A 26773-nucleotide genomic window follows, 5' to 3' on the forward strand; every position below is an offset into this window, starting at 1 on the left:
CAGCTACTTAGAATAATTCCCCGTTTTAAGACATCAGGAAGCCTGATCATAAAAATAAAAAAAATAAAACTAATGGCTCTGCACACTTGTGGGAAGGGAGCCTGGGAAACTGGACGTCCCGGAGTGGGGGGAAGCTGATAAATGCAGCAACTCAGCCCCTTCACAGGCGGTCCCAACCCCCTCAGGAAAAAGCTGCCCGGCAGAGCCACCTCTGCACACCCAGGGCGGGAACTGCCGCTCGAGGCACCCAGCATCTGGGCAGGGCCACACCTTAGCGAAGAACGTGGAGCCGAAGCGGAGCCCGCGGCACTGACAAGTTTTAGACACGTTTCGTCTGCCGGCGAGGCGGGACGCGGCCGGTGCTCGCCCGTGCCTCGACACACCGCCGCAACCCGCGCCGCTGCGGGGCAGCCCGCCACAAGATGGCCGCCGCAACCCCTCCGGCAGCTGCTCGGGCCCATGTTTCCATTGGCTGACTCAGAGCACCTGATCCCGCGCGCCAGGCGATATGCCGCGCTGATTGGCCAATGACGTGTGGCCGGCTCACGCGGCAGAGAGGTGAGGAGCCCACAAACACGCTCTTCTAAGGGGTCCCACAAGATGGCGGCCCAGGGGCAGCTGCTGACCTGGTGAGTTCGCTTCCCCCTCTCCCCCTACCCCAGCGGGGCGCGTTGGAAGAGCGGGAGTGAGAACGAGCCCCTTGGCTCCGCGCTGCGGCGCTGGGAGGACGCGGCGCCGCCCAGCCCGCCGTGCTGCCGCGGCCCGCATGCGCCCGGAGGGAGCGGGGCGGGTCTGGGTTCCCGCCCCCACCTGGCTCCGCTCCGTCGCTGAGGGAGGGCGGGACGGCGGGACGGCGTCATCTCTAGTCGTGCTCGCAGCGGCAGAAGGGAGGAGCGAGCGTGCTTCAGGGTGACGCAGCCTGTACGGTTACGTGTGTTTAGAAACGAGCGACAATTAAATAATACACTTCCCCGGTGTGGGTTTGGGGCAGTGACATTGCGCTTGCTTTTAATACGGAAAGCTGTACAAAGAGGTAATTCGGCTTTTTAAGCCTAGAGAGGTGAGATGGCTTTGAATTAGTTTGTGAGCAAGACGGCAAAAAGCCTTTCCTCGAGCCTTGCAAAACAGTTTGGGAGGATTTGGCGCTGTAGAAACCCTGCAGAGGGCAAGTGCGATATTAAAAAAAAATAAGGGCTGTGTAGAAGACAAAATGCCTCTTCTTCCAAAAAATGAAAAACAAGGTTGTTGTATTAGAATTTCAGGGAGTTAAAACGTTTGGTTTGTATTAATGAACATCCCTAAGTGTGTAACTCCATCAGAATTTTGTCATTTCTTGAATTTATACCCTGTATTAAGTTGTTGTTCTTACACTGTGAAGAACACGAGTATTTTTAGTATTAAAAACAGGCAGGGAATTAGTGTGTATGTAACTTCTGTAAAGAGAGAAGGTGGAAAGGCTGTATAAATAGCCATATATATATATATTTTAAAGGCACTCTTTTTCATCAAAGGTTTAATTATTTTGCATAACGCAATGTTCTTGGGTTTTTTGGTTTCATTATCAGGGACATTTCACCAAAAAATGGCAACGAAGTATTCTTCTCACATGAAATTTATGAAAAATATTCATTGGCTCCGAGCATCTCTGAACTGTGGCAATTATCAAACAGGTATATTCTGTTATGTTACAACTCTCTGCTGTTTGTCATCCTATTCATACGTACCCCTACTGCTCTGAGGAAAAGCTGCATGTTACCTGGTGCTCAAGGATTTGTTACCAACTCCTTGGTCTAGCAGTTGGGCTGTGCTTTGTCTGTTGTAAAGCCTCTGAAACCAGGAAGAGTAGATTGGGCCCTCTGTGCTTTTGTATCTTTTGGAGGGTGGGTGGTATTTTCGGGCATTTTGGGAGGGAGTTTGACTCATTTTTGGGGAGGTGATGCTTGTTGATATTTCACTTTCTCTTATTTGTCAACGGGGGATGAAGACTGACATACACTTTTAACTGGTCACAGTAAGGATCCTGTATCCCATGTGCCAGACCTAATTTGTTTTAGAAATTAATGTCTTGCCATGTGACCTTGCCTTCATGCTTTGTAGTGATGATAGTGTACTCTGAAATCCTTTTTACTTCTGTCTTTCACAAGTAGCCAACGCTGCTTACATAGAGCCAACAGCGTGCAATTAATTCCTCAAGTAATGAGTGAACTGTATAGAGTGTTAGCTGAAGAACGGGAAATGAAATGCTGTGAACACAGGTGGTACAGGTAGTATTGGTTGTGCAGTTTTGATGTCTTTGTTTTCTTAAGATGCAGAAGTAGAATCAACACTTATTTGTATAGGGAAAAGCATAACTTGTGCTGCTGAGTTTTGCTGGAGGATTGTATTCATGCTATTGGGGTTTTTTTTAAATAAAGTCTTTAAGCTGCTAGGGAGATAAAAGTGCTAAGTGTCTCATGGTGGATGAGTGTTCACACCACAAAGACTGTTGATGGGAGTCATAGCTACTGTGCTTTAAGTGGGAAGTTCAGCATGTGGAGAAATAATTTTTTGTAAAGGGGAATTACTGTATTTTTATTAACACACACTGAGAAAATGCATTTGAGGGGAATACCAGTCTATGTAACATGGCTCTGTGTATGCCCTGTCTTTAGCTAGGGAAGGTTTTTCTGGTTCATCTTTCTTGGAATCGCATTCCTTAACTGGCAGAGTAGACCAAAGCCCTCTCAGCTTGCTGCTGGGTGTACTGTATATTGCTGTAGGAGTCTCACTTGACATGAGGTAGAAGAAGGGCTTCTGGAGTAGACATGACTGCAGGCAAGAGTGGGATTGCATTCAGTTGTGTGTGGTAAAGCTGGGTTGGTTCATAACCAGAAGAGAGGTTACAACCAGAAAAAATTCTGAAACTCACACAACTGGGTTGTGTGGCCACAGTCAAAAGGAGCAGAAGTGAACTGTGTGGGGACAAATGTGAAAGTAAAACCTGGAGGAAACTTGTCAGTTGTTATATTGGGGCTAAGAAGAAGAGAAATGGAACCTGTTGAGGCAAGTGTGAAAGTAAAAGCTGCAGGAAAACTGTCAATTTTTATAGTAGGGTTTCTGATAGATATTTACTAAAATGTATGTTTTCTCACCATAGAAGCAGTGAAGACAGGTTGCTGATAAAACGAAGGCAAAAAATTTAAGCCGTTGGCTCAAATAAAGTATGATGCTGTAAATACAGACAGAAAAGCTCTGTCAGATTATTTTGGTTTGTACCCTGATGAAGACTGTGACACAACTGCATTCTGAAATGATCTTGATGTGCTGCCATTTCATTCAGTGCTGAATATAGCCAATTTAAGCAGCTTGGATTTCTTGATATTCCTACATTGGCATATCTGAGTCAGCATCTTGTCGCTGCTGCAGCTTAATTAAATTTGCCAGTTTGTGGCACCAGGATGGACACATTCTCTCATTCAGAGAGACAGCTGTGAAGTATTATTAAGAACTGTGGACGTGATACTGCTGGGTTTGAATAACACTTGAAATGTTTTCTGCTGCTGAAATCGTATCTTAAAAATATGCTTTTTCCAAGATCAGCAGTTAATGTTCATTTTATTAACCTTAAATATATTCTCTCTTAAGAGCAGTTATTTTAAGTAGAGCAGGAGGACTAAGATGGCCTTCAGATACTGGAGTTGTTTAAAAAGAACCAGCTTTATAATGATATTCCTTTGTTGTTGTTAGGGCAGCTGCACCTCTTGCCTCTGCCCGGTATGATTTTTGGCAGCTGATTTTATCATTGTTTAGAAAATTAATTTCTTGAATTTTGTACTGGGTTTAGAAAGGTCTTAATTTACAATTAAATAGTTTTAATTTGCCTCTTTTACAATGAAAGAAAGGCTTTTACTAGTTATCTTTCTCCTTTACTATCATGACTTTGACTCCAAAGTTAGACCTTTCTGAGCATAAACTGTTCCCAAACATGAGTCACCAGTGAATGATGAAGTGTTGAGTATCTTCTCATTAAAAATGGGTGTTTCTAGAACAAAAAAGGCAGTTTTGTATTTAGCTTGTCACATCCATATTGAGTATACAGACCAATGTAGACACTACTTCATTTGCTTCTTTAAAAAAAATCATCTTTAAACCAGTAGCAAACCTGCTGTTGGTAGTAAGGGTTAGTTTGACTTGTCTAGGTGAGGTTTCAAAATGAGAAAGTTCCTATGACATAGACTAGGAAGTGGAACAGTGCACTGTCTCACATGCGTTCTGCTGGATTTGGAGTTTAGGCTTGCGTTGATGCCTTTATTAATTCTGAAAAATATTAATATTTATATGAAAAGTCTTATGTTCTGTCATTTATTACTTTTCTTTCAGAGAAGCAAAGAAAAATGTGGAGGCGTTGGCAAGCTCTTCGGAAGTCAAACAGACTTGTGGCATTCAGGCTGCAGATGCAGTTGAGACGGAGGCTAAAAGCACAACTGATGATCATCCTTTTCCAGAACCTAGACTCCCCTATCCATTTACCTCATGTTTGACTGAGAAGGAGCAGAAAATGTACTTATATCTGATGACTAAGTACTCAAAAAAATTAAACCATTTTCAAGTTAGTGCAGCAAGTCAAAGAGAATTAGGTACATATCTGGTAAGTGTACATATATGTGACTATGAACATCACAGAGGGAGTCATACCTTTTTTTTGTTACAAAGAGTTGAAAAATGTAGCAGAAATCTTTTTAAATTCCATTTGTCATAATTCCCTCTTAACATAGTATTATGAATGGTAATATGGGTTTAGAGTATTCAGAATAGCATTTTTTAATATAAATTGAAAGTATATTTGGTTATTTCATTGAAAACTGGTGGGGGTTTCATGGATTTTGTGGTAGTTTTTTGGGTTTTAGTAGTAGTCTATACAACTGATGGTAAGTGTAGATCTGTGATAGCTGATCAAACATCCACCTACCCATCCCTCAAAACCCACAGTTTTTAATGAGGGGGAAAGTTAAGATATGACCTTACTGGGGTTGTTTTTTTTGTTTGTTTGTTTCATGTTGTGCTTTTTTTAAATTTCATAATGGCATGTAGCAGTCTTGTGTAATGTTAGGAAATGGATACGTTGCAATGTCATCTTTGACAGCACCCTTTTGATAGGATCCTTTTTCATTAGCACGAGAGGACCTGTGCCTTGACCTTCTGTGCTTGTGCTATCACTGGTTATGGGAGTAAAGGCACAAGTTCACACTTGCTGTTCAGTCTCTGCAGTGTTGTTTAAATAGTGAAAAGCTATGTCTCGTGTTGGTTGGAAATGTAATTTTAGTTGAATCCTGTGTAATGTAATTAATGAGCAAATGGGTTTGAGCCATTGCCTTTGGTTTCCCATATTTCCTTGTTAATGCTGATTCCTTTATTTGATCCTGTAACAATGTCATTCCCAGGCAAATCAGTACCTACTGCAGTGTGGTTACTATAATTACTTATAAAGTCAGAGCTCAGATTATCTTTGTTCCTCTTGTTATGTAAGCTTGATCCAGCAATGTGTTTTAACCAAAATTTTTATAAATTGCCAGTATACGATCAAAAGAAGTTTGCTGTTTCTTGGGGGTGTTGTTTTGTTGGTTTTGAATTTTGTTCAAGGAAAATGGACCTTGGAGAATTTATTTTTTTCTTTACTTAAGTGAAACTCTGAACATATGCAAAGACTTGCCAAATTGAGCATCATGTGGAACTTCTGCCCTCCCTCATACTGTCACCAGTACTACCTCTCTGAAAATTTTGGTGGTTACGTACCCAGCCTAGAGGATTCTATTCTGTCTTAAAAAATAGTACTTTACTTTTTTTTTTCCCCCATAGCAAATGAAAGAAGTAGTAAACAATGAAATTGCAGAATTTATGAAATTTGCCCAAAATGCCGCAAAAAGCTGCTCCCAAGATTATGATACTATCTCTGAAGACGCATTGCGTTATACTGAGGTAATTCACAATACTGTGTTTTATTCTGTTCTTAAAGCATATTTGAATTGTGATTAAGATATGTAGGCACTGCTCATGGGATGTGATGTTCCCTGGACTTTGTGGATTCCATGTTGGGATGAGATATAAGTCACTGTTTCCCTTATGCTGTTCAGCATGGCTTGGCCCACAGTTTACTGCAGCCATGAAGATACGATGGAAGCGAGGTCGTTGAATGCAATACCATACAAAGATTTAGTCATCAATTAAGTAAATTACACCTTTATATGTGGGAAGTTGGAAATTACACTTTAAGTGTGCATTTGCATTAACAAGCGTCTCCTAAACATACTCTACGTAGGTAGAATGTTAAGGTCCTAAATATACACTGCATACACAGAATGTCAAGCTTTTCTGCCACACTAGCATGTTACAAAGTCACTTTAATCAGAGGTTACTGAGGCTTCAATCATAATCATCTGCAAGTGCATGCTGTGTTAAATATGCACTTTGATTCTAAAATCAAACATGAATGCAACTTTCGAACACTGCTCTTGGTTTAAGAGCACATTTCAGGAAAAGAATGACAGAATATGGGTTCATTAAGCTTACTCATCAGTCAGTTAACTAGTTTGGTAGTTTTCTTCATACTGTCTTAATTGAAATGGCCTACTTAGTATACTTTTGTTAAAATTTTCAGTCTTTCCTCATAAGTGCCACATCACTTTCTTTTAGAGAATAAAGTAGAAAAATATGTGTTTACTAAGGAGTAGAGTGTTTAGCTAAATCCAGGAGGATTGCTTCTATTTCACCATAACACTTTCTTACGTGCTCTTCTATGCACAAAATAAATTTGTTCTCCTGTTAACATGTGATTGGGGTACACATGAGGACAAAAGTCTTGGGTTTTTTTGTAAAAATTGGATTTACACCTTAGACTTGATATAACTTCGTAACTTAGGCTTGTGTCCTTTCTTCTAAGTGATCTTGTTTGGTGACAAAATATGTCTCCAAACTTGAAATCAAGTTGGTATCCTGAGTTAAATCCTGAGTTAAAATTGGAGTCACATTCCATTTTAAATGAAACTCGCAGAAAAAACTTACTCTACTTACTAAATAAAACCTGAATGACTTTCTTTTTTTTGCTGCCTGAATTAGGTTTTTATTTGAGGGTCTGGAATTGACATGAAAGAAATGTCAACACATGCAGAATCTTCCTATGGCTTCACCTTGGTGACTTCTACCTAGGCGTAGTGTAAATTAGATAGTTAGACAAAAAAATACTGGTCCCACTAAAAGCCAAGGTGAATTAACTGAAAAGAGAGTGATTTTGTGGTTTAGCGCTGTTCAAACTATACTAATTATAATTGTTTTACGATTGGGGTGAGCCTCTATCCATACGCTGTTAGCCTTGAGTATGAGGAAGGGTTGAGGAGAATTTAGGATACATTCCAGTGCTGATACCGGTAATTACAAGATTATTATAGAGTTGTACTAGTTTCTCTGAGTTTTTCAAATACTATCTGAAACTGAAAAAGTTGACAAGTCTGTTAGCAGTAATCTGCTAAATATATCTGCATACACTACAGAAGGTATATGCAAATGAAACTTGGAATTTCAGGAATTTTTTCAGTTAAATTCTTATGAAAGATACAAAAGCATAACCTATTTTTTTCTCTTTATATGTTAGGAATTATTACGTGCTTGTATTGGACATGTGCAAAAGTATCCTGAGTCTTACATGCTCCAGGAGATTATGAGTATCATGGGAGGAAAGTTTCAAACACAATTGACCTTTAGGCTGGAAAAAACTCTTCTTGTAATGGTAATATCTTACATATAAGTTTTGTTTTGGTGATGTTTTCAAATAAGTAGAATTATATCTGGATTGTGTTATGCAAGGATCTGGGTTTTTAACAAGTATTAATCAGTGCTTGGGTTATAATTTTTAATTAAAATTGTTAATGAAAATTTTAATGAAATTATTTTGGTAGTGAGGCTGTTAACACCCTTCACTGTAAGTCTGCAGTGAAAAGATTACGTTAATAGTATATTTTTAAATTTAAAATTAACTTTAGAATGCACCTGCATAAATTCTTAATATTGTTTGTTATAAGAAGTGCAGTGTTGAGTCTGCATGATTTCAGTTCTAGCTATTTGCTGATGCTGCTTGATTTCTTCAAGGGTACGGCAAGACATGGTAAAACATATTTCCCTGCCATGACTGTTCAGCTACCCACCGATTATAAAACTGTTACATCTATTATAACTCCAGAGAAAAAGGCTTCTGTTATGCACAATGTAAGTAACCTTTGTATTGTCATTTATAAGGCTTGCTTTGCAGAGAAGCATGTAGATCCTTTTATGTCATAGCTTTTTTATTTTCCCTTGCTAATCTTACATATCATGTAGCAAAGAAGTACATATTATGCCATTATTTGTGTAGTATTTACTGTAGAGCAATCCCACTGCCCTCTTCAGAGGTTGGGTCATTACCTTTTGAACCTAGTGCATCTTGAAGGCAAGAGGTCCTTAAATTGGAGCACACTGTATGTGAAATCTAGATAGAATTGTTTGTTACAGCATTATTCCTTTTAAACTTTGTTTTGTAATTTCCAAGCTGGCCTTTCAGTGTGTGAGTGACTATTCACACACTGGAATGCATGTAGGTGTGAAGGCTTCTGATTTACAAAAGAAATTGTGAGGGTAAGAAGAAATACTTTAGACTCTCTAGTTTTCAATTAAGTTAGCTTACCCTGAGAATTTCTTTTGACAAACAACATAAACTTCAATGCTGAGATGAATACTTCTTAGATTCCATTCCATCTTACTGTTAAGTATCAGATGTTTCTGTCTGTGTAATTTCACAGAGGAAATCAGTGAGTTTTTCATTCTGTTGAATTTGATTTTTGGGGGCTGCTTATTGCAGATAATTTGTTACATGCTAATTTAGGGAGTTCACACATCACTACCCAAACTTTTGGAAGAGGCACTGTGATTGCAAAGATACTTTTTTCCTAAGAAAGTAGTAAAGGTGCTACATGAGAATTATATACAACTCAAGAGAATGTTTCTGGTTATATCTCAGGTGACAGAAAGAAGAACGTACCCAGATTTTTCTCTCCTCACTGCTCCTGGGCTTCTGTTACTGTCTTAATCCTTGGTGCTTTCCCACCTCATGAGCACTCCCAGCCTCTTCTCTTCAGGGAGACCTGTACTTACAATGTTTAATAATTTTATAATTTCAGTTCTGAATTTGTATTCTTTATGCTTTGATATTTGTTTTAAGATTCTTTGCAGGTAATGTTTTAGCTATATTTAAATGTTTAGGTGTCTGTTGTGCTGTTGCTTGACTCGAGAGGTTCTGTAATGTTTTCAGGGAATGTTTGGGGGTTTTCTTCTTCTGCAGTGCACTCCTGTGTTTCACAGTCATCCACGCTCCTATTCAGCCTAAGTAAAAATAATAGGAATGACCTGAAAGATGCAAGTTAAAAAGATGCATTATCTCATGCTGCAAGGTGGATGCGTAAGATTCAGACAGAAGCCTTCAGGGGGATTTATTTGCATTTTCATTTGATTTTGAAGTCTAGCACTGTCATGGTATTTGGGCTTGGGGGAGGGGAGAGATAATCTATATTTATTTGGGTTAGGGGGATTTCTTTGAATTTAAATATGTCTTTCTGTCTTTAAAACCTTTCACAATGTTACTTTTTTCTGTCTAGGATATTAGTTCAGATTCGAATGCAGAAAAACTTGCTTTGAAATACTGTCCTCAAGTTGTTTTAAGTAATCAATCATTATTTACTTTACTGAATAATCACGGACAAAACTACAAGGAACAGTGGGAAATTCCAGTTTGTATTAAAATGATCCCTGTTGCAGGTATAGTATGTTTTTGTTATAAAAGTTACATTTTTATCCATGAAGACTTTTATATATTCTCATCCTTTTCAAGCTTACTGAAGAGCAGGAAATTTGAAAATCCAATAAAACCAACTGCAGGAAGGTAGAAGTACTTTGGTTTCGTTCACACAATAATAAGAGAGTTAAATTTTAGTTTTATTTTAAAAAGCTGAGGTTAATGAAAATCATAGTTAAAAATCTGAGTTTATAATTAAAGCTTTTTTGAAGAAGCAGCACTCTAGAATGGAGCAGTAAGAAAATAGTTACTCTTAAATACTTCTGTGTTTTTAATTTAAGGAATCAAAGTAATAAAACTTGACTTAGTAATGACACAAAGGGTGAAAATCTGAAATTAATAGTTTTTAGCTGTTGCCTCATAAGGAGGCCTTTGTGTTGTGAAGAAAAATGCTTGGTTTAATGAAATTTATCATAAAAAAGCAATTTTAAAACTTCATTGCTATAGTTTGTCCTGTTTTCAAGGAGGAAGGCTTATAGCAAGGTCATTTCATTGTTTTCTATGCTGTGTTGCACCTTGTTGCTTAGAATAGTAACAGCCTCTAGAGGTATCACTATTAACGTGGATTTTGGACATAAAACTGTTTTCCACTTGGGGGAAAAAAACAGTCTGGTAAATGTCCTTTTGCTTTTCAATACTAAGCTGTGCTTCTTGGAAATAAGAGCTGCATGAAGCTGTTGAAATTTTCAGGTAAACTAATTTCCATAAGTTAAAAATATGAATTCTGAAGTTTTATGAAAAACAGGAACCACACATTTTCTGGAATTAAAAGGACCCATTTACATTGTAGAATAATGAATAAATAATTAATGTCTATGGAGATCACTTTTCCCATTCACAACAAAAATGTTCTGAATAAACTGATGAACATATGAGTGCTACACTTCAGTCGTGAAGCACTCCACCAGTAGTGTGGATATAGATTATTTTCTCTCTTGTTACCCTTTTGGATTTGGGGTTGTGTTGTTTGGTTTTTATTGCACTAGTGGTTTTGCACGGTATTTATAATGGTTGTTGTCTTGGAATGTCTCAGTGTTTCACATAGATTTGTATAGCAGAATTCTGGATAGTAGTAAATAAGCTAACAAATATCTGCAAGTCTTAAAAATTTTGCACTTGACTATACAAAATTAGATTACTTGATCTGTAAATATGTGCCTGACTCCTTTTATATCAGCTTTATAGTTTTTATATCTAAGGTTTAAATCGGAAGTTAACAGCTGAAGGGCATTCAGAAAACGTCAGCAATATGTACCAGAATTTCCCTTTCTACCTTCCATGGAACCCACTGCTTGCATTAATGATTTTATTTTTTTTTAATCCATAGATTTTTTTTTTTTACGTTTTTTCCCCTAAAAGGCTGATATGTTCACTGTGTGCCTTTGCTTTTGTGTATAATACAGGGCAGGGTACTGGCTCTTATTTTTCGATGGAGGGCAGCAGAGCCCAGGCATAGTGAATGATTAAAAGAAACATAAACTACAGCCATTGTTTTTGGCACTGAGAGTTTGGGGCGTGTGGTGGGGGGAGGGCAGGGATATTCATCAAAGGAAGAAAAAATTCTCTTTGGAAAACAATACATTTGATGATAAAACGCTGTGTAAGGAATGATGAATCCTAATTCTTATTTTATTACAACAGCATTTAAAATATTATTGACTGTTAATGTGTGTGTTGTTGCTGCAGGATCCTAATATTTCACACTGTATCTGGACGTACTTTTGTTTTCTGTCATTTCCTCTAGTGTGAATGTAGATGGATTTGACAATAATTGGAAGTTGAAAGATGTGCTATGTACCTCATCAAATGATCTTTTTCCTTTCCATTTAATATGTACTAAATCCCTTTCCATTCTTACAAAAGGCAGCAAACCAGCTAAAGTGGTTTATGTTGATTCACCCCTGCTGAAAAAGGAAATGACTATAAGAGAGAGGAACCAAATCTTCCATGAAATTCCAATGGACTTCCTAGCAAACAAACCATCTTCTGTTTCCATTTCTGATATATCAATGGACAAACCAGCTGAGGACAATTTGTTTCAGTGGGATGTATGTAACTTCTTACAAACAAACCCAAAAGCCTAAACTATAATTTCTAAGTTACTTGTTCATGATAATGAAGGAACATTTAGGTTTCCAGCTAGTAGTTTTTCTACTGCTCAGTTACAAGCCCTATGTTTTAAAATACCTGTCTAGATCCCTTAAATGCTTGTGTCACATCGGCTTCTTAGCTTTTATTAAAATGTATTTCGAACATTTCATTTAAGTGGGAAAGTTTTATGAACTTCATTTCTTTTTTTAAAGGCCTTTTCATCTCCTAAGACTTAAGATACTCCTTGTTAAACACACAAAATATTTTTCCTATTACTGCCCCTCTCTCCCAGCAGTCAAATTGGGGATAGTGGAACATTTGTCATGTTTTCAGTTTGACAGTGTCTCGCATGTGATTAACACATTCTGTTTCTTGGTGTGTTTGATTTAATACTTTTTTGTCCTTCTGTGTTAAGATGACTTCTGATGCATACCAGCACAGGAAGATTCCTCTCCCAGATGACACAGGAATGGACTTTGATGATGATGTTACAGAACTGGAAACTTTTGGAGCAGCTGTTAAGCTCTCAAGAACTTCTAAAATGGAAAGTACTTGTCCTACAGTTAGTAATCCTGCTGAAGTTTTATCACATGGCCTACAAACAGGGAAAAAAACTACATCCACCGTAAACAGTGGAGGTGAAGAAGTGAAAGACACCATTTCTGAGCAAGGAATGCAGCTTCCATCATTAGATGGTAGTCTGTGCTTGAGCCCTGAAGAACGTGCATCTCATAAAAGCTTTAATTCAGAGGATGTAGAGCTGAGCAAAGCACAGCATGTCACGACCAGAGAAGTATTGGACAGTGAAAAGAAAATTATTAGTCTACCCAATGCAGTTAGTTACACGACAGTGTCTGATGTTGCACAAAAAAATGAGGCTTATACTTGGTTATGCAGTAGTGACACAGACGAAGAGCGTTTGATAATTGATACAGAATGTAAAAACACTGATTGTTGCAAAACGTCTGTACCAAACACTGTTTCTAGTACCTCAGCAGAGACTTTCAAATCACCTTCCCCCAACCAGATTTCATTAGCAAGCACGACTACTCACTCAGGTGTTGTGGAACAGGAAAAAAATACCTCCAAAAAGCGTACAAGAAAGTTGTCCAAAGAATTTGATCCTGTTGGACATATTTTGAAAATGCAAACTGAACTTCTCAAGTCACCTTCCCAAAAAGCTCACGAGCAGCCAGTGGTGAGCTGTGATGCCCACGTGCCTCAATCTCCAAAACCATTAGTGACCTCAAGCACAGAAACGGTACCAGCGCCTGCCTTAAATCCCAGCACCTCATCCAGAAATACCTGGACTTGGCTTTTTCAGGGAGTGCCAAAGAGTAAGTAATTGTGTTCATTGTGTAAAGAGTAAAACTAAGGGAAGGTCGTGCCTCACCAATCTGGTGACCTGCTATGATGGAGTGACAGCATCGGTAGATAAAGGGAAGGCAACCGATGTCATCTACCTGGATTTGTGCAAGGCCTTCGACACAGTCCCCCACCACATCCTTATCTCTAAACTGGAGGGATGTGGATTTGATGGGTGGACCATCCAGTGGATAAGAAACTGGTTGAAAGAACGTAGACAAAGGGTGGTGGTCAATGGGTCTATGTCCAGGTGGAGGCCGGCGATAAGTGGTGTCCCCCAGGGGTCTGTCTTGGGACCGGGGCTTTTTAACATCTTTATCAATGACCTGGATGATGGAATTGAGTGCAGCCTCAGCAAGTTTGCGGATGACACCGAGCTGAGTGGTGTGGTTGACACAACAGAAGGAAAGGAGGGATCTTGACAGGCTGGAAAGATGGGCCCCGGTGAACCTAATGAGGTTCAACACTGCAAAGTGTCAGGTGTTGCACTTGGGCTGAGGAATCCCAGACATAGATACAGACTGGGAGAGGAGCTCCTGGAGAGCAGCCCTGCTGAGAAGGACAGGTCCTAGGGAGCCTGCTTTGGCAGGGGGGTTGGACCCGATGATCTCTCGAGGTCCCTTCCAACCCCTACAATTCTGTGATTCTATGATATATTTAGAGATGTGACTTTTGGTTTGGTTTTGTTTTTAACAGTACCTACTCTGTGAGAATTTGCACCCATAAGGGAGCATTTTGGGAGCTGTTTGTACGCCGAGGTGAATGTGAGATCTTTTGCCTTAGGGAAACAAAAAAGTTGCTGTATACTAGGATTTTATGGAAGGAAAAGGAAATCATATGGTAGTGAAATGCGCTTTCTTTTTCTCAGAAAGTAAAATTCTTGAGTATGCTGGTCTACAAAAATAGTTTGTCAATCAAAAAATGGAATATTTTACATTTTTAATAGAAGAAAAAGTTAATCAAATTTGTTGTGGTTTTCAGCTTAGGTAGGGTTAATTCTCCCAAGGAGCCGGAGGGACACAGCCAGAGCAGCTGACTAAAACTAGCCAAAGGGTTATTTCATACCAAATGACAGTCATGCTCAGTATATAAGGGAGGAGCTGGCCAGGGAGGAGGGATTGCTGCTCCGAGGTGGGCTGGGCATCAGGTTCCAAGTGGTGAGCAAACTGCATTGTGCGTCTACCACTTTGTATTGTTGTGGTTAATTTCCTCTCCCTTCGCTGTCCTGTTAAACTGTCCTTATCCCAACCCACAAGTTTTACCTTTTACTTCCAATTCTCCTCCCCATCCCACTGGGAATGGGAGGAGTGAGCAAGTAGCCACCTGGTGCTTAGCTGTTGGCTGGGGCTAAACCATGACAAATTTATGCAATTGCAACTTGAAACAAAAGTTTAAATTGGAGTGTCTTAAGTTCTAAGACTTCCATTTCATTTGCTGTTTCTAGCTCCTAGCAGTCTGTTCCAGAAGACTAATGAATGTCTCACTACAAGTCACGGCCAAGTTTTCAGGCATTTAGCTGGAAATTTAACCTATACTACACCCAAGCTTCAGCCAACAAGGAGAGTCTTAAAGATGCTAGGGTCCATGAATTTGAGGTTTTTTTGATGTGCCTGAGTTGCTTCTCAGCTCTGTACAACTGAAGATAGAAGCACTTCATTGTCTTAGGTAAATTGATGGGAGTTCAGGCAGGTTTCATCAGGACAGATACTATTTTTCTGAATGAATCAGTGCTTTTTGGTGGGAGAATGTTTCACTGGTATTCTCTGACTAGCTGTGCATTTCATCACGTAAGAATTAATTACTTCATCTGTAATGGAAACATTTAACACAACTAATTCTGTTTTAGTTAAAATCGTGTTATCACTTCCTACATTTTTACTGATTTAACTGAATCTTATTAGTCACTGCAAGACCATGTAGCCACCCTGAGTTTGAAGGGTTGAGCAGCATGGTACTCTTCCTATTTTTCCCCTTAGAAAGGCAGGATGTGGAATACAGGAAATTTTTCTTTTTTTTTTTTAGTAGAGGTAGTGACACCAATATTGCTAAGATGCTGAAGTGTGACTGTGGAAGAATAGAAAGCGTAGTTCTACAAAGTGGAAGTTCTGTAGCAAGCTGATAAACCTCTCTGCATGTCTTTTTTTACAGGACTCCAGAGCTGAGTTAAATATTTTACTGACAGAAAAATATTTCGCCTCACTTGGGTGATAATACCTCACACAGCATATATTTATTCAAAGATCCTGATAAACTCTACGTTTAAGTTCAGTGTATTTATTCATAGTGGTGTAGCAATACCTGTTTATAGTTGTGGTTTTGACACGTAGTTCCACGTATCTGCAAGACATGGAACAGGATAAGTGTTCAATAAATTAACTTAAACAAGTTGGAGTTTGTTTAACATTTCTCTATGGAATGCAGGATGTTTGTCAAGTTACCTCAGAGCTGCACTTGGAGACCTAATAAGTGTTTCTTTTCAATATATTAATATTGAAATTGAAGTTGAAGCAAACTTGACTTGCTTGCTATGGTACCATCTAAACCTAAGTTTTGAGGTATTTCAGAAACTGATGGGTGGTGGTTCTCAGGGTCATTAATTAGAAACAATTTTTTTGTCTTATGCTGACTGTGGCTTAAAAACTAGCCTTTGACCACCATCTGAACAAGAATGGAGTCTCATGGCTCTGCTCGTGTAAGAAATTTAATTATTAGGATAAAATGTGTTAATATTTTAAAGCATACTCGTTAAAGTTACAGTGAACATTTCCCAATTATGCATAAAAAATGAGTGACTTCCTGTGTGTAATGTGACTGTTTTCACCCCAGAATCTTAGGAAACAAACCAGGTCCTATTTAAAAAAAAAAATCTATTGCAAAAGAAAAAACCCTAATTACCTTCATGGTAAAGAATGTGCAAAGTTGTCATTTTCTGGTTTATTTATTTTCTATAGGAAAGCTGCCAAACGAACTTCAGGTGGTTGAGGAAGACCCTTCAGAGTATAAAGCACCTCAGGAGGGCAACCTTGTGTATAAGCTGTTCAGTTTGAACGATCTGTTGTTACTTGTGCGTTGCAGCGTGCAGAAAGTGAAGTCATTGCCACGGTACCATAAAAAGAAAAAGGCCCAGAAGGTACTGATCTTGTTAGCTTTTTCATGTTTTTCGTGTTGTTTTGCTTTTTTAAACAGCTGTGCTCAGTTGGCATGTCTGTAAATTGATACCAGATTGAGCTATTCTCAAATGTTAATACAGTAAATAAGGTTTTGGCCCAAGGATTTGGAATGTTCATAATCATAAATACTTTTTAGCAGGATTCACTATACCCCTACCCCCTGTTTATTGTTTTGCATGGTTAAGCAGAGAAGTAAGAGATAGACTAAACAACAGATAGAGTTAAAAATAAAAAGAGACCCTAGTAGTTCTGCTTGAAAAGACTATGGTATGCATTTTAGCAAATCATTTGTCATAAGGAATAAAATGTTTTAAATGCAAGTGTAATCCGAATACTCTTTGTGACATCAGAAGGAAAGTTGATTCTGGAATCCTCAGTGGTTCATTATTTTGTCAGAAATCTTCTGAACCATTCAGCTGAGTTGATGTGGTCTCTCCCTCCCCAGAGTACCAGAACACCGGCATTTTCTGAGGTGTTTGTGCTTTGTTGAAATGGAAATAGATCCTTGTGACTGATGACTTGCTGAGGGCCCGTGCTCACAGTCTCACTTGGAAGAAAAACCATCTCTTTGACAAGCAACAGGAATAGCTGCTTAGTTTGCTCATGAGAAACCGAGTCCTGTTGTTTTGTATTTTAATTCCTTCCGAAACTTAAACCGTGATTTAAACCATATTTTTCTCTCTCAGTGTTAACACGTGAAGGTTATTCTCTGGTCTCAAACGGGAGTCCGAGCGTTAGGCTCGGATTTCGAGTGGGGCTGATCGGGGCGGGGAAGGGGGGGGCCGGACACAAGGGCGGGAACCCGCCTGTAGGAAGCGGTCAGAATAACGTCTTTCCTGCGAAAGGCCTGCAGGGGGCAGTAGAGCACAGGAGAGTGCCCGCCAAAGCCAGTCGCGCGCCGCAGTGTGTGGGGACCGCGGTTCCCTATCCCGTGTAATGAGGTTTTCCCCTTTTTTTGGTTTATGAGCCGTCAGGCAAATGCTGTGAAATGTCTGTTTTGCTTCAGCAGTAGTGGAAGACTATGATGACTATCGGCTGCAAAACGTAGTTCAACAGCGGTCAGTTTTTTGGACAACAAACGCTGATTTTTCTTGTATCTTCACTCCTGTAGCTTACTCCAATGTTCCTCCTGCCCAAACTAGAATACCAAGCTTACTATGGTGTGGAAGCTCTTACAGAAAGTGAAGTGTGTCAGTTGTGGACAGAGAGTATGTTGCATTCTGAATGCTTATTTTATATTGGTAAGTTCGTGCGTTGATTTTTGCTAAAAAAAAGGTGTATGAATATTTGTAGAATAACAAAAAAGAAAAATACTTACTGAAGGTATGTTCCTTATGTCTTGATTTATTTTAACTTTATCATTTTGGGATTCACTTTTACCTTAAATAAGCGCTTTGTCTGGAAATTCTCTTGGATGGTTAAGACGGATCATTCGACTGGATGAATAGCATCTGGTAATCTTTTGTTTTCCAACAGCTGCATTTAGTTGCCATTCAAAAATATGTATCTGTAATGTGAGTTTAGTGCTCTGAAGCTGGTAATCTTTATGTTATAATGTATCTTTTAGGTTTTGTGGGGCGGGGTGTGTATTTTTTCTTAGTCATATACAACATGAATTATTTCACTGCAGGAGTAGTAAAATACTTATTGATTAAATGTGAGCTATGCATGTATCTTATGTACATTTTGTGAAGTAATTTAAAATACATTGATTATTACATAGCAAAAGTAAAAGACAAACAGGATCAGGTATGCAGCTTGTTGGATACTGACTGATCCCTTGGCCTTCGAGCTTGCAGCGTGGGGGGAAAAAATGTAACATTTGACCTTTCTTTGAAAACAGGCAACAGTGTTCATATTTCTGCAATGGTAACATCTGGATAGTAAGATACAAGAGAATGAGGCAAAACGAGGGAGATAGGGCTTAGCCAAGTTCTGTCCTTCAGAAATAAGAGGAATTAAATACTTTGAGAGCAGTATATGTGTGGCTCACATCTAAGGTACCAGAACCAATTTTCTGGCTTTGCAGAAATGAAATTCCTAACAGGAAGAAGAAAAATACATAGCATAAGTTTATTGAAAACTCCTCAGGAGTTCTGAACACTGGATGATCTTTCTTAAACACATTTTCTGTTTTCTGTTGTCCATATCTAACTGATACATGAAATTTAATTTCCTAATATGTGATAAGACTTGAAGCATCCTTGTCAGAGGGGTGGTCTTGGTACTCCTTGTGCTGTATCACACAGCAGATGGAAACTGGCAATAGTAGGATCTATGAATGAGAAGTCACAAATACTCAGAATGAAGCAGATAACTACAGATCTCGTGTAGAAGGGGTGACAGTTGCAGATCACAGAAAAGAAAAATACAATACAGCAGAAATAAAAAAAATACAGGAATGTTAGCAGAAAGATATCTTGCTTGTAGAGACCACTTATCCAAAATCACATAAGTCAAGTGCACTAGGAATGCAGTGTTGAAAGGCAAGTTTCACTAGCAAGTGTCCTGTAGAAAATGCTGTAATCATGTTCGTACCATGACACTTTAAATATCAGGAAAGTTTATATTATTTTAACAACCCTTTTTAATATATGTAGAGCTCTCTGATACCAATTACCTTGTAATTAATAAGGTTTTAAAAGGGAAAATCTCCAGCAAAGGGATTAGTCAAAACATGTTTTAGAATATCTTTGGCACTTGCTGCAGAGTGAGGATGCTCCCATTGTACAGTAAATGAATGTTCTGCACTGAGGACTGCCTTGTCCTGGTGTAGAAAAAATTATGTGTTTATGGTTGTTATGGCAGCAGTTGCCTAACCTGTCCACTTGTGTGCTGAATTACACTTTTCCTGGTGGTGGCTCACATGGGAATACTATTTTAGAAATGCTGTTTTCACTTTCATAATTTTTTACATACCTTTTTTCACCCTATCATAGAAATATTTGCTGTTGGTTTTCCCTTCTCTATCTCTTTGTGAGGTTTTATTTTCATAATGCACAGAGTTTTCCATTTCAAATCATATCTTAACATAGCAAAGATTTATTCTCTTTTTTTTTTTAACAAGCAGAACAGTACACTGAATTGCACTGAAATTTAACTTCCTGTAGAAAATATTATCAGCATCTTTATTACCATTACTAGAGTCACAAGCAGCAAGAGGGAACAGTGAAACTGTAGAGAGGGCTAATCTGCTCACAACGTGCACAAACTCAGTGAAAGAATGTGCCATCTATATAATCTCCTATCAGTTACATGATAATTAACGTACAGCTTGTGCACAGAGATTTGCAGGCAGCTCATCCAGACAACACCCTTTTTTATAGAGGTGCTCAGGAGTGTAAGAGAAAGCAGGCTTTGTGCTGCAGGAGGTTTTATGCCATAAACAGCCATTTATTTCTGATACGGAGGTTCCTCGGTGGTGCCCTTCGTAGATGCCTTCTAGCTGCAAAAAGGGTGCAGAGTGCTGCTTGTGAAACTGTTTGGTGGCCTGGCCTCTGACATGCTGTCTCTGTTTGTGTGCTTGGGAGAAAAAACTGTTGGGGTGGAGAAACACTGGTTATTCCAGTGACTTGTTTGTCAGCTCTTAGATGTGCTTCCTCCAAATGCAAAGCACGGCGTTCACCGTGGGGTTCATGAGTTCCTGAGGAAGCACAGTATTACTTGTGGGTTGTTGCTGTCCTGCACAGTAAATCAGTCATCCAAGCATGTGGGGCAGGCCCCTTCCTACCACTGTTAAAAAAAAAAAAAGCACGCTGCAAAGACAGAGCATGTCACCAACTTTTGATACTGACTGAATATGTAATCATATTCTACAGGGATTCTTTTGGTTCTCATTGAGAAATCATGCAAGCTAGCTGTGAAATTCTGCCTTTCATTTTGTATTTCTGAGAAGCAATGAACACTGCAATGTTGCAAGTGTCCTGATTTTTAGTTAGCTCTTTGCAACCAAAAGCTTTGTCCTGAAATACGGGCGATAATTCTCTAAGGGTGATTTCTTAGATCATGCTAAAATCTGAATTATTTCAAGTGAGATATTGTGTCCTATAGTAAAGGATTTTTTTAAATTGACCATAGTATTGCTCTTCTTTAATTTATCCCACAGTATGGGTGTGAAAGTATGGAACAACTGAAAACTGATTTTGCCAGTCTTAACACAGTGTCTACAGCTGGCATTCTTGTTCAGACAGTTTTGAGACTTTGTTGATCTCTTTGTGAAGCCTCTAAATTAGAAGTTTTGAGTGTGTAGCAGATCTCAGTGTTGAAAGCTTAGGAGTTCCTGGATCTTGGAATAAAAAACCCAAACTTTAATTCACTGTCTCAACAATCTTTTGTATTACCAATTAAGTATGAATGGAAGGATCTTTGGACTTTGTTCTGTGCCCCATAACTGCCTGGCATTGTTCTTCAGTATTGTATTGCACTGTGTGGCTGAGGTAGGGAGCATGGAGCTCAGCACAGTGACTTGGCAGTGCTGCCAGTGCAGGAGACGAGAAAGAAAAGTGTAACTGTGGCCTCCTGCAGAAATCGCAATGTGTGATATCAAGTTGATTTTCTTTGCATGTTCTCAGAGAAGATAGTGATTGTTTGCACGAAACCAGAGATATTTTTTTCTAAGCAGTAAATAATGTTGTGATAAGCTTTGTGGGAACACTTCACCCCAGCCATTATTCTCTTACTTGCATTAACTTCCTAAGCAAAACTTACTTAGTTTACCCTCACTTGAACAGGATAGTATTGGCCTGTAAATAAAGATTGCTTGAAAAATGGGTTGGAAAGAAGTACTTTCTGTATAGATAACCTACTGAATGTCAAGTGTTTTCAAATACAAGGTATGGTTATATAAATTAGGTATGAGAAGTTAATGTTTTTTCCAAGCTGTGCTGTCAGTGAGTTTAGAAATGAAGAAGTTTCTGAAATGAGAAGGTCAGAAGGAATGAAGAACAGAGATTTTGTTGTTACAATGACTTTGGGTGTCTCTTCCTCTAGTCAGCAATGCAGAATGTTAAACATAGCTGCTTAGTCTTGCACAAAATACTGATACCAAGAAAAGTAACAGTGTACAGTGTAACAGTGTTTAGAAGAAATCAGTTGTCCCAGTGCATTTAAAAATTACAAACTGCTAGTAATGTTTAGCTTGGAATGTGAAATGCTTTGTTTAGCAATTATAACTGTGCCATTGAAGCATTTACACTTCCTACGAGAGAAGATTTGTAGTAAGGCAGTAAATTCCATTGAGTAGGTCATATTTTATTACACTGCTTTCTCCTCATCCTTCTTATGGAAGCTGGGAAAACCTCAGCATGGGGGAGAACCTGAGGGTAAGGCACAGTCACTACCTTAGTGTGTAAGCTGTGCTAATGGTCGTTGTTGCTTAGCAAGTGAAAACGTGGACTAAACTGTTTATTTTACAGATGTAAGGGGAACTGAATTGCTGCAGCAATTTGCCATGAACAAGGCTTAAATGGTAACTTTTAAAGTGAGGGGAAAAAAAAGACATTGGGAAATATGGTACAGAATACCCAGAAAAATGAAATGACACAATTGGACATACAACATATCAGAATAGGAAACCTCAGACGTAAATTTGTTGTAAAAGAGAAAATTTCATCATCTGCTCTGTGAAGAAGCATAGTAATAAGGATCAAAAGAACTTGAGAAGATAGAAACTGATGAGATCAAGGCCATGGAAAGATGAGGTTGCATATCCCAAACATCACCCAAAATGTAGGATTTGCTGGAAGCATTGTCATTCCCTGATTTAGAAAGACAGCCCACATGCTGCTGTCTGTACCTAAAGCAGCTATTTGTTTTCCTTGCTGATATTGTGGAAAATTGTAAATACTTGCAATTTTATGCTGTAGGAGAGCAATTTTTTTTATTCCTTTTAAAATGATTAGATATACAAATTATGCTTTTACATTTTTTTGTTTTATTTTTAGTGTGTTAATTGAATTAATATTTTTTAGGACATATTGATGCTTTTACATCAAAGCTTGTTATGCTAGAAAAGATTTCTCCAGAAGTGTTAAGAGAAAAACTTGGACTGATTAAGTGAGTATTTTTCATAGCTTTTTGGTGATGAATTTGAACCCTAACAAGCCTTGCAAGTTATTGCACTTGTAACTCTCTTCTTTTTTGCAGGCCAGCAAATTCATTAAACATTCTTCACCACATTTTGCAGAAAGTGTCTGAGTAAGTTCTCTGTTCTTGTCCATTGTATTTAATTGCAACATTTCTCAGGTCACCCTTTTTCTTCTGTAGAATGCTTGTCTGATCTTTGACTTCTATCTTTTTTTTAAACCTGAAATATTTTCTGGATTCTTTTAGGTCTAGCATAGCATAATGCAGTGCTGTGTAAAAACGTGCTTATGGTTACAGGTTTTGTATAAATGATGCAAAGGAATAAAAACTTGATTTTAATGAATCACTTGAGAGGACACTGGACACCTCTGAGCTGATTACAGCTCTCTCCTGTGAAATGTTCATATTCTTTATATAGGTTGACATTTAAATTTGGATTTCTGGTTTTGTTAGTCTTTTTGCTTAGTATATAGAATTAATACTCTTTGTGTTTCCCTTCTGCTTAGCTTGGCTTTTAACAGCATGTGTCTTTCACTCTACAAAGTTGCAGTCTGTCTCTTGATCCTTTCTTTTCTTTGTTTATTTAGCAGCCTTTTAGCCTGCAAGTGTTGTCTTTTTTTGTGAGAAGCAGGTTTCTTGCACTGTGCATGAAGCCACTTAATTCAAATTATAGAGGAGTTTTCCTACACTTCATAATTTCTGTAGCTTTGTGATTTGAGGCTAAGATAATTTTTTTTATATGGGCAATTGGTTGACATTTATCTGCCTGAAAACCTGCTTAATCCTACATGTATTTAAAGCATGTCAGTTCTTTGTGTCTCTGTATGTGCACCATGCTTTGTAAGGTGCTGGTTAAAGAATTACAGTTTGCCAAGTATGGATGTTTTTCTATATATGCTTGAATGTTTTGTTGTATCTGACAGTCAGTACTTTGATGATAAAACAGTACATTATGAATATATTATAAACAAATGAAATATCATGTATTTATCAAAACAGTTTAATTGGTCCTTTTTTGTTTATAGTCTTTTTATAAAATTGTGATTGGTAATTAAATATCTAAAAATGTCTTGCTTTTTCATTATGAACTTATTAGTTACTCTGATCACTTGAAACAAAAAAAATTCAAATACTTTTCATTTAGAACTTTATCATTTTAGTTTACAGGAGGGCTCTTACTTACTGACTCATGCTGCAGGAGATTCATCAGTTGCAATCTACAAGAGTTCTCTTGACAAGACAACAAGAGCATCATATAACTTACATAAAGCTCATTGTGATCTGCCTACTGTACCTGCCACTCTTTCAGTCCCGTGGGTGCCACTAGATCCCAGCATCCCTTTGCCCTATCACATGAATCATGGAAGAGTTCCATGCACCTTTCCACCTGCACCCCAGGAAGCCATGTGGAAACAGAAGGTCAGTATCACATGAAAGCAGGTTAGCAGTTTTGAAATGTTCTATTTCAGTCCTATGGATCTGTAGCTTATATATTTCTGTTATCTTTGGAGATCAGAGACACCCTTTAGGGTTCTGGATCCGCTGCCAAGAGTAGTAATGCTTTTTTCCTGGAAACCAATTCACTTCACTTTAAAGGTTGCAGTATGGAAAAACATTTTAACTCCTTGTGCTGTTAACACAGAGAAATGGAATATTTGGTAAGATGCCTTCCCTCACCATGATGGGTTTTTTAAATAGATTGTAGCATTCCTGCTGTAGAGGTGTCAGCAGGAGTCTTTACTCCTGTACTATGAGAGTAAAGATGATGGGCACAGCCATAGACAGGTAAAATCAAGTGTGGTGAATTCTGCTGTCAGGGTCTATTCCATTAAGCCATTATTGAGGTTCTTTGATACACTGAGTCTTGTTGGGTGTTCTTAAAGTACAGGGTTTTTTCCCTGTTTGATAGTAAAATTCTTTAAAAGGGAAGTTTTGCATCTTCAGTGTGAGCAGAAATAATGTAGTGTTTGGCTTAATTAAAAGCTTTGTCATTTATAGGCTTGCAGTACTGCTGAAACAGATACAATATTCACACTTAGAAGGATTTTCTAATTTTGCCTCTCTGATAGTGCTGCTTGTTGATAAATTTTAGTTCAGAAAGTTTCTGGAAGGATCTTTAAACCTGGTTTCCTGTTTTTTCAATCCTACCTAGGTCTCCATGTGTACCTTTGTCAAAATTTAGGAAAACACAACTTTGATATTACAGCCATAAATAGAAATTTGTGTGTGGGATGCTTGCTCCTTTTTACTGAAAATTAACAACTTTACACAGCATTTAGATTTTGCATTTCTCAGAGTGCAGTTAAATAGAAATAAATAAAATGGTTCAGATGCTTGACTGTGATCTTTCCAGGTATCATTAGGGTCAGTAAAAATTAATATAGCCAAAAAGTCACTAATATCTGGCTGTTGTTGCTGATTTTAAAACAATAGACTTCAGTATGAGAAGAAAAATTAGTTGTCTGCATCTAAAGAAACTTGTGATAGAAATTTTGTGGAATTTTTATGGAAATACAATCTGCTGTAATTTGTGCTGGTGAATAAGTGATGCATGTCATGCTTTGGAAATGTCCCAAAGATCTTATTCTCAGCTCTAACATTTTGAACAGGTAGAACGACACTTTAAAGAGACTTGTAAGCATTGTTCTTTACAGCATAGATTTCCTCATCTGTGTAAAAGCCACGTGCTGACACTGTGCCTAGCGTAGGGGAGCGTGGGAAGCTTTTTAGGCCCAGTTACGTGTTTCAGTCACATTCTGACTTCATATGAGGGCAAAACAGTTGTGCATCAGTTCCTAGTTACCTCATGCACTTAGGTTTTTGCCAGAAGGCAATCCAGGCACATAGGCAAGAGACAGGTTTGGTCAGATCCCACTGGTGGCAGGAAGACCAGCTGTGCCTGTTGCCCAGTCCAGTTGCAGCCTCTAAGTCTCTCTGGAATGACAAGAAGGAGAAGGCAGTTCTCTGAAGGTAGTTGTATGTGTTTTTCCTTAATACAGATTTAAAATCATTAATTCTGGTTGGGTTGTTTGGAGGTTTCTAATTCTCTCCCCATGTGTGTCTAGGTGGCTGTGGCAAAAGTCCAATCAGACACACCCTACGAGGGAAAGCCGGTAGCTACAGAAACAAAAGGCAATGCAGCAAAGCCTGTTAGAAAAGGTGTGGCTGCAAAGAAGCTGAAGAAGAACGACTGCAAACAAAAAATCAGGAAGTGGAAAATGAAGTACAACAAAATGCAACTCAAGTAAGAATAGAGGTGAACCAAGCCATGATAAGTATGGCCTGGAGAAGGACAAGATGAAGCAAAAAATCTGAGGCTTTCTGGCAGCTTCAAAGGAACCAGAAGAAGCTGGCAAGGGAAATGGTTCCACAGCTGAGACGTTCTATGAACCTTTAATCTTTTCTTACTGCAGTGGACATATTTCATGTGAAAATCTCAAATTCATCCAGAACAAAACGAGCAACTGTCTGCAGCTGAGGTTAGGGGACAAAAATGTCTTCTGTTGGTGTCATGATTTTTGTAGAAAATCTACAGTTTGAAGAATGAAGCAGTCAACAGCAATATCTGTTACCACTTGGCTGAAAAGTAATTTTTCTTATTGTTAACCTTAATTCTTCCAGAATCACAACAGAATTTTTATTCTGACAAACTTTAAAACTATGGTGGTGTAATGTGCATAAGTGGAACAATTTGGATTTAATTATTTAATTCTTTTAATAAACAGTGTCTACCAGTTTTTAAATTCTTTATACGGGGTTTTTTTAGGATGGTGTAAAAAATGAGGTTTGGGAACCAAAGCTGTGTTTATTTGGCTAGTATGTGCCATAAATTTGCAGTAGAAAACTTGAAGAATATAGCTAAACAGCTAAAATACATATTTTGATGCTTCCCCAAAACAATATAAAAAAATGGTTTGGATTCTGTTGTGTCTTCAAAAATTAATATTGGAGTCATGTACTGTATTGCTGAATGGCTGCAGCCTAAATCTTGCACAGTGATATGCCACAGAGCTTACCTGAGGTATTAAGGTTTGCCTGGAGAAAATAAGTGGTAAGACCATGGCCTTTGTCATGTTCCAGAAATCCAGCCAGACTATGCTGTACATCAGCAGTTTGAAATTTCAAGCCAAACTATCAGTGAAGGTAGGAGAAGAGGACCTACTGCCTATGAAAGCAGTGTGGTGACATGTGGTTTCCTAGTGAGCATGAG

General features: G+C 38.4%; 1 protein-coding gene across 1 annotated transcript; it reads left to right on the forward strand.

Moving 5' to 3' along the window:
* The first annotated feature begins 594 nt into the window (after positions 1–594).
* Positions 595–26773, forward strand: ICE2 (interactor of little elongation complex ELL subunit 2). Its single transcript, XM_084268009.1, has 15 exons — positions 595–629; positions 1566–1670; positions 4360–4627; positions 5836–5955; positions 7625–7759; positions 8119–8235; positions 9657–9816; positions 11717–11901; positions 12360–13281; positions 16261–16439; positions 17591–17720; positions 22449–22533; positions 22624–22674; positions 23724–23982; positions 25629–26773. The coding sequence occupies exons 1-15, from the start codon at positions 601–603 to the stop codon at positions 25809–25811; spliced, it is 2928 nt and encodes a 975-aa protein (XP_084124135.1). The 5' UTR covers positions 595–600; the 3' UTR covers positions 25812–26773.

The sequence above is a fragment of the Gallinula chloropus genome (assembly GCF_964237585.1).
Source record: "Gallinula chloropus genome assembly, chromosome: 9".
NCBI lineage: Eukaryota > Metazoa > Chordata > Aves > Gruiformes > Rallidae > Gallinula > Gallinula chloropus.

Excerpts from the sequence above, each read along its gene's own strand:
- ICE2 (XM_084268009.1), top strand. The coding sequence starts at position 601 with ATGGCGGCCCAGGGGCAGCTGCTGACCTG. Across the intron at positions 4,628-5,835 it reads GAGAATTAGGTACATATCTG|CAAATGAAAGAAGTAGTAAA; the intron begins GTAAGTGTACAT and ends TTTCCCCCATAG. Across the intron at positions 22,675-23,723 it reads ATTTTGCAGAAAGTGTCTGA|TTTACAGGAGGGCTCTTACT; the intron begins GTAAGTTCTCTG and ends TTATCATTTTAG.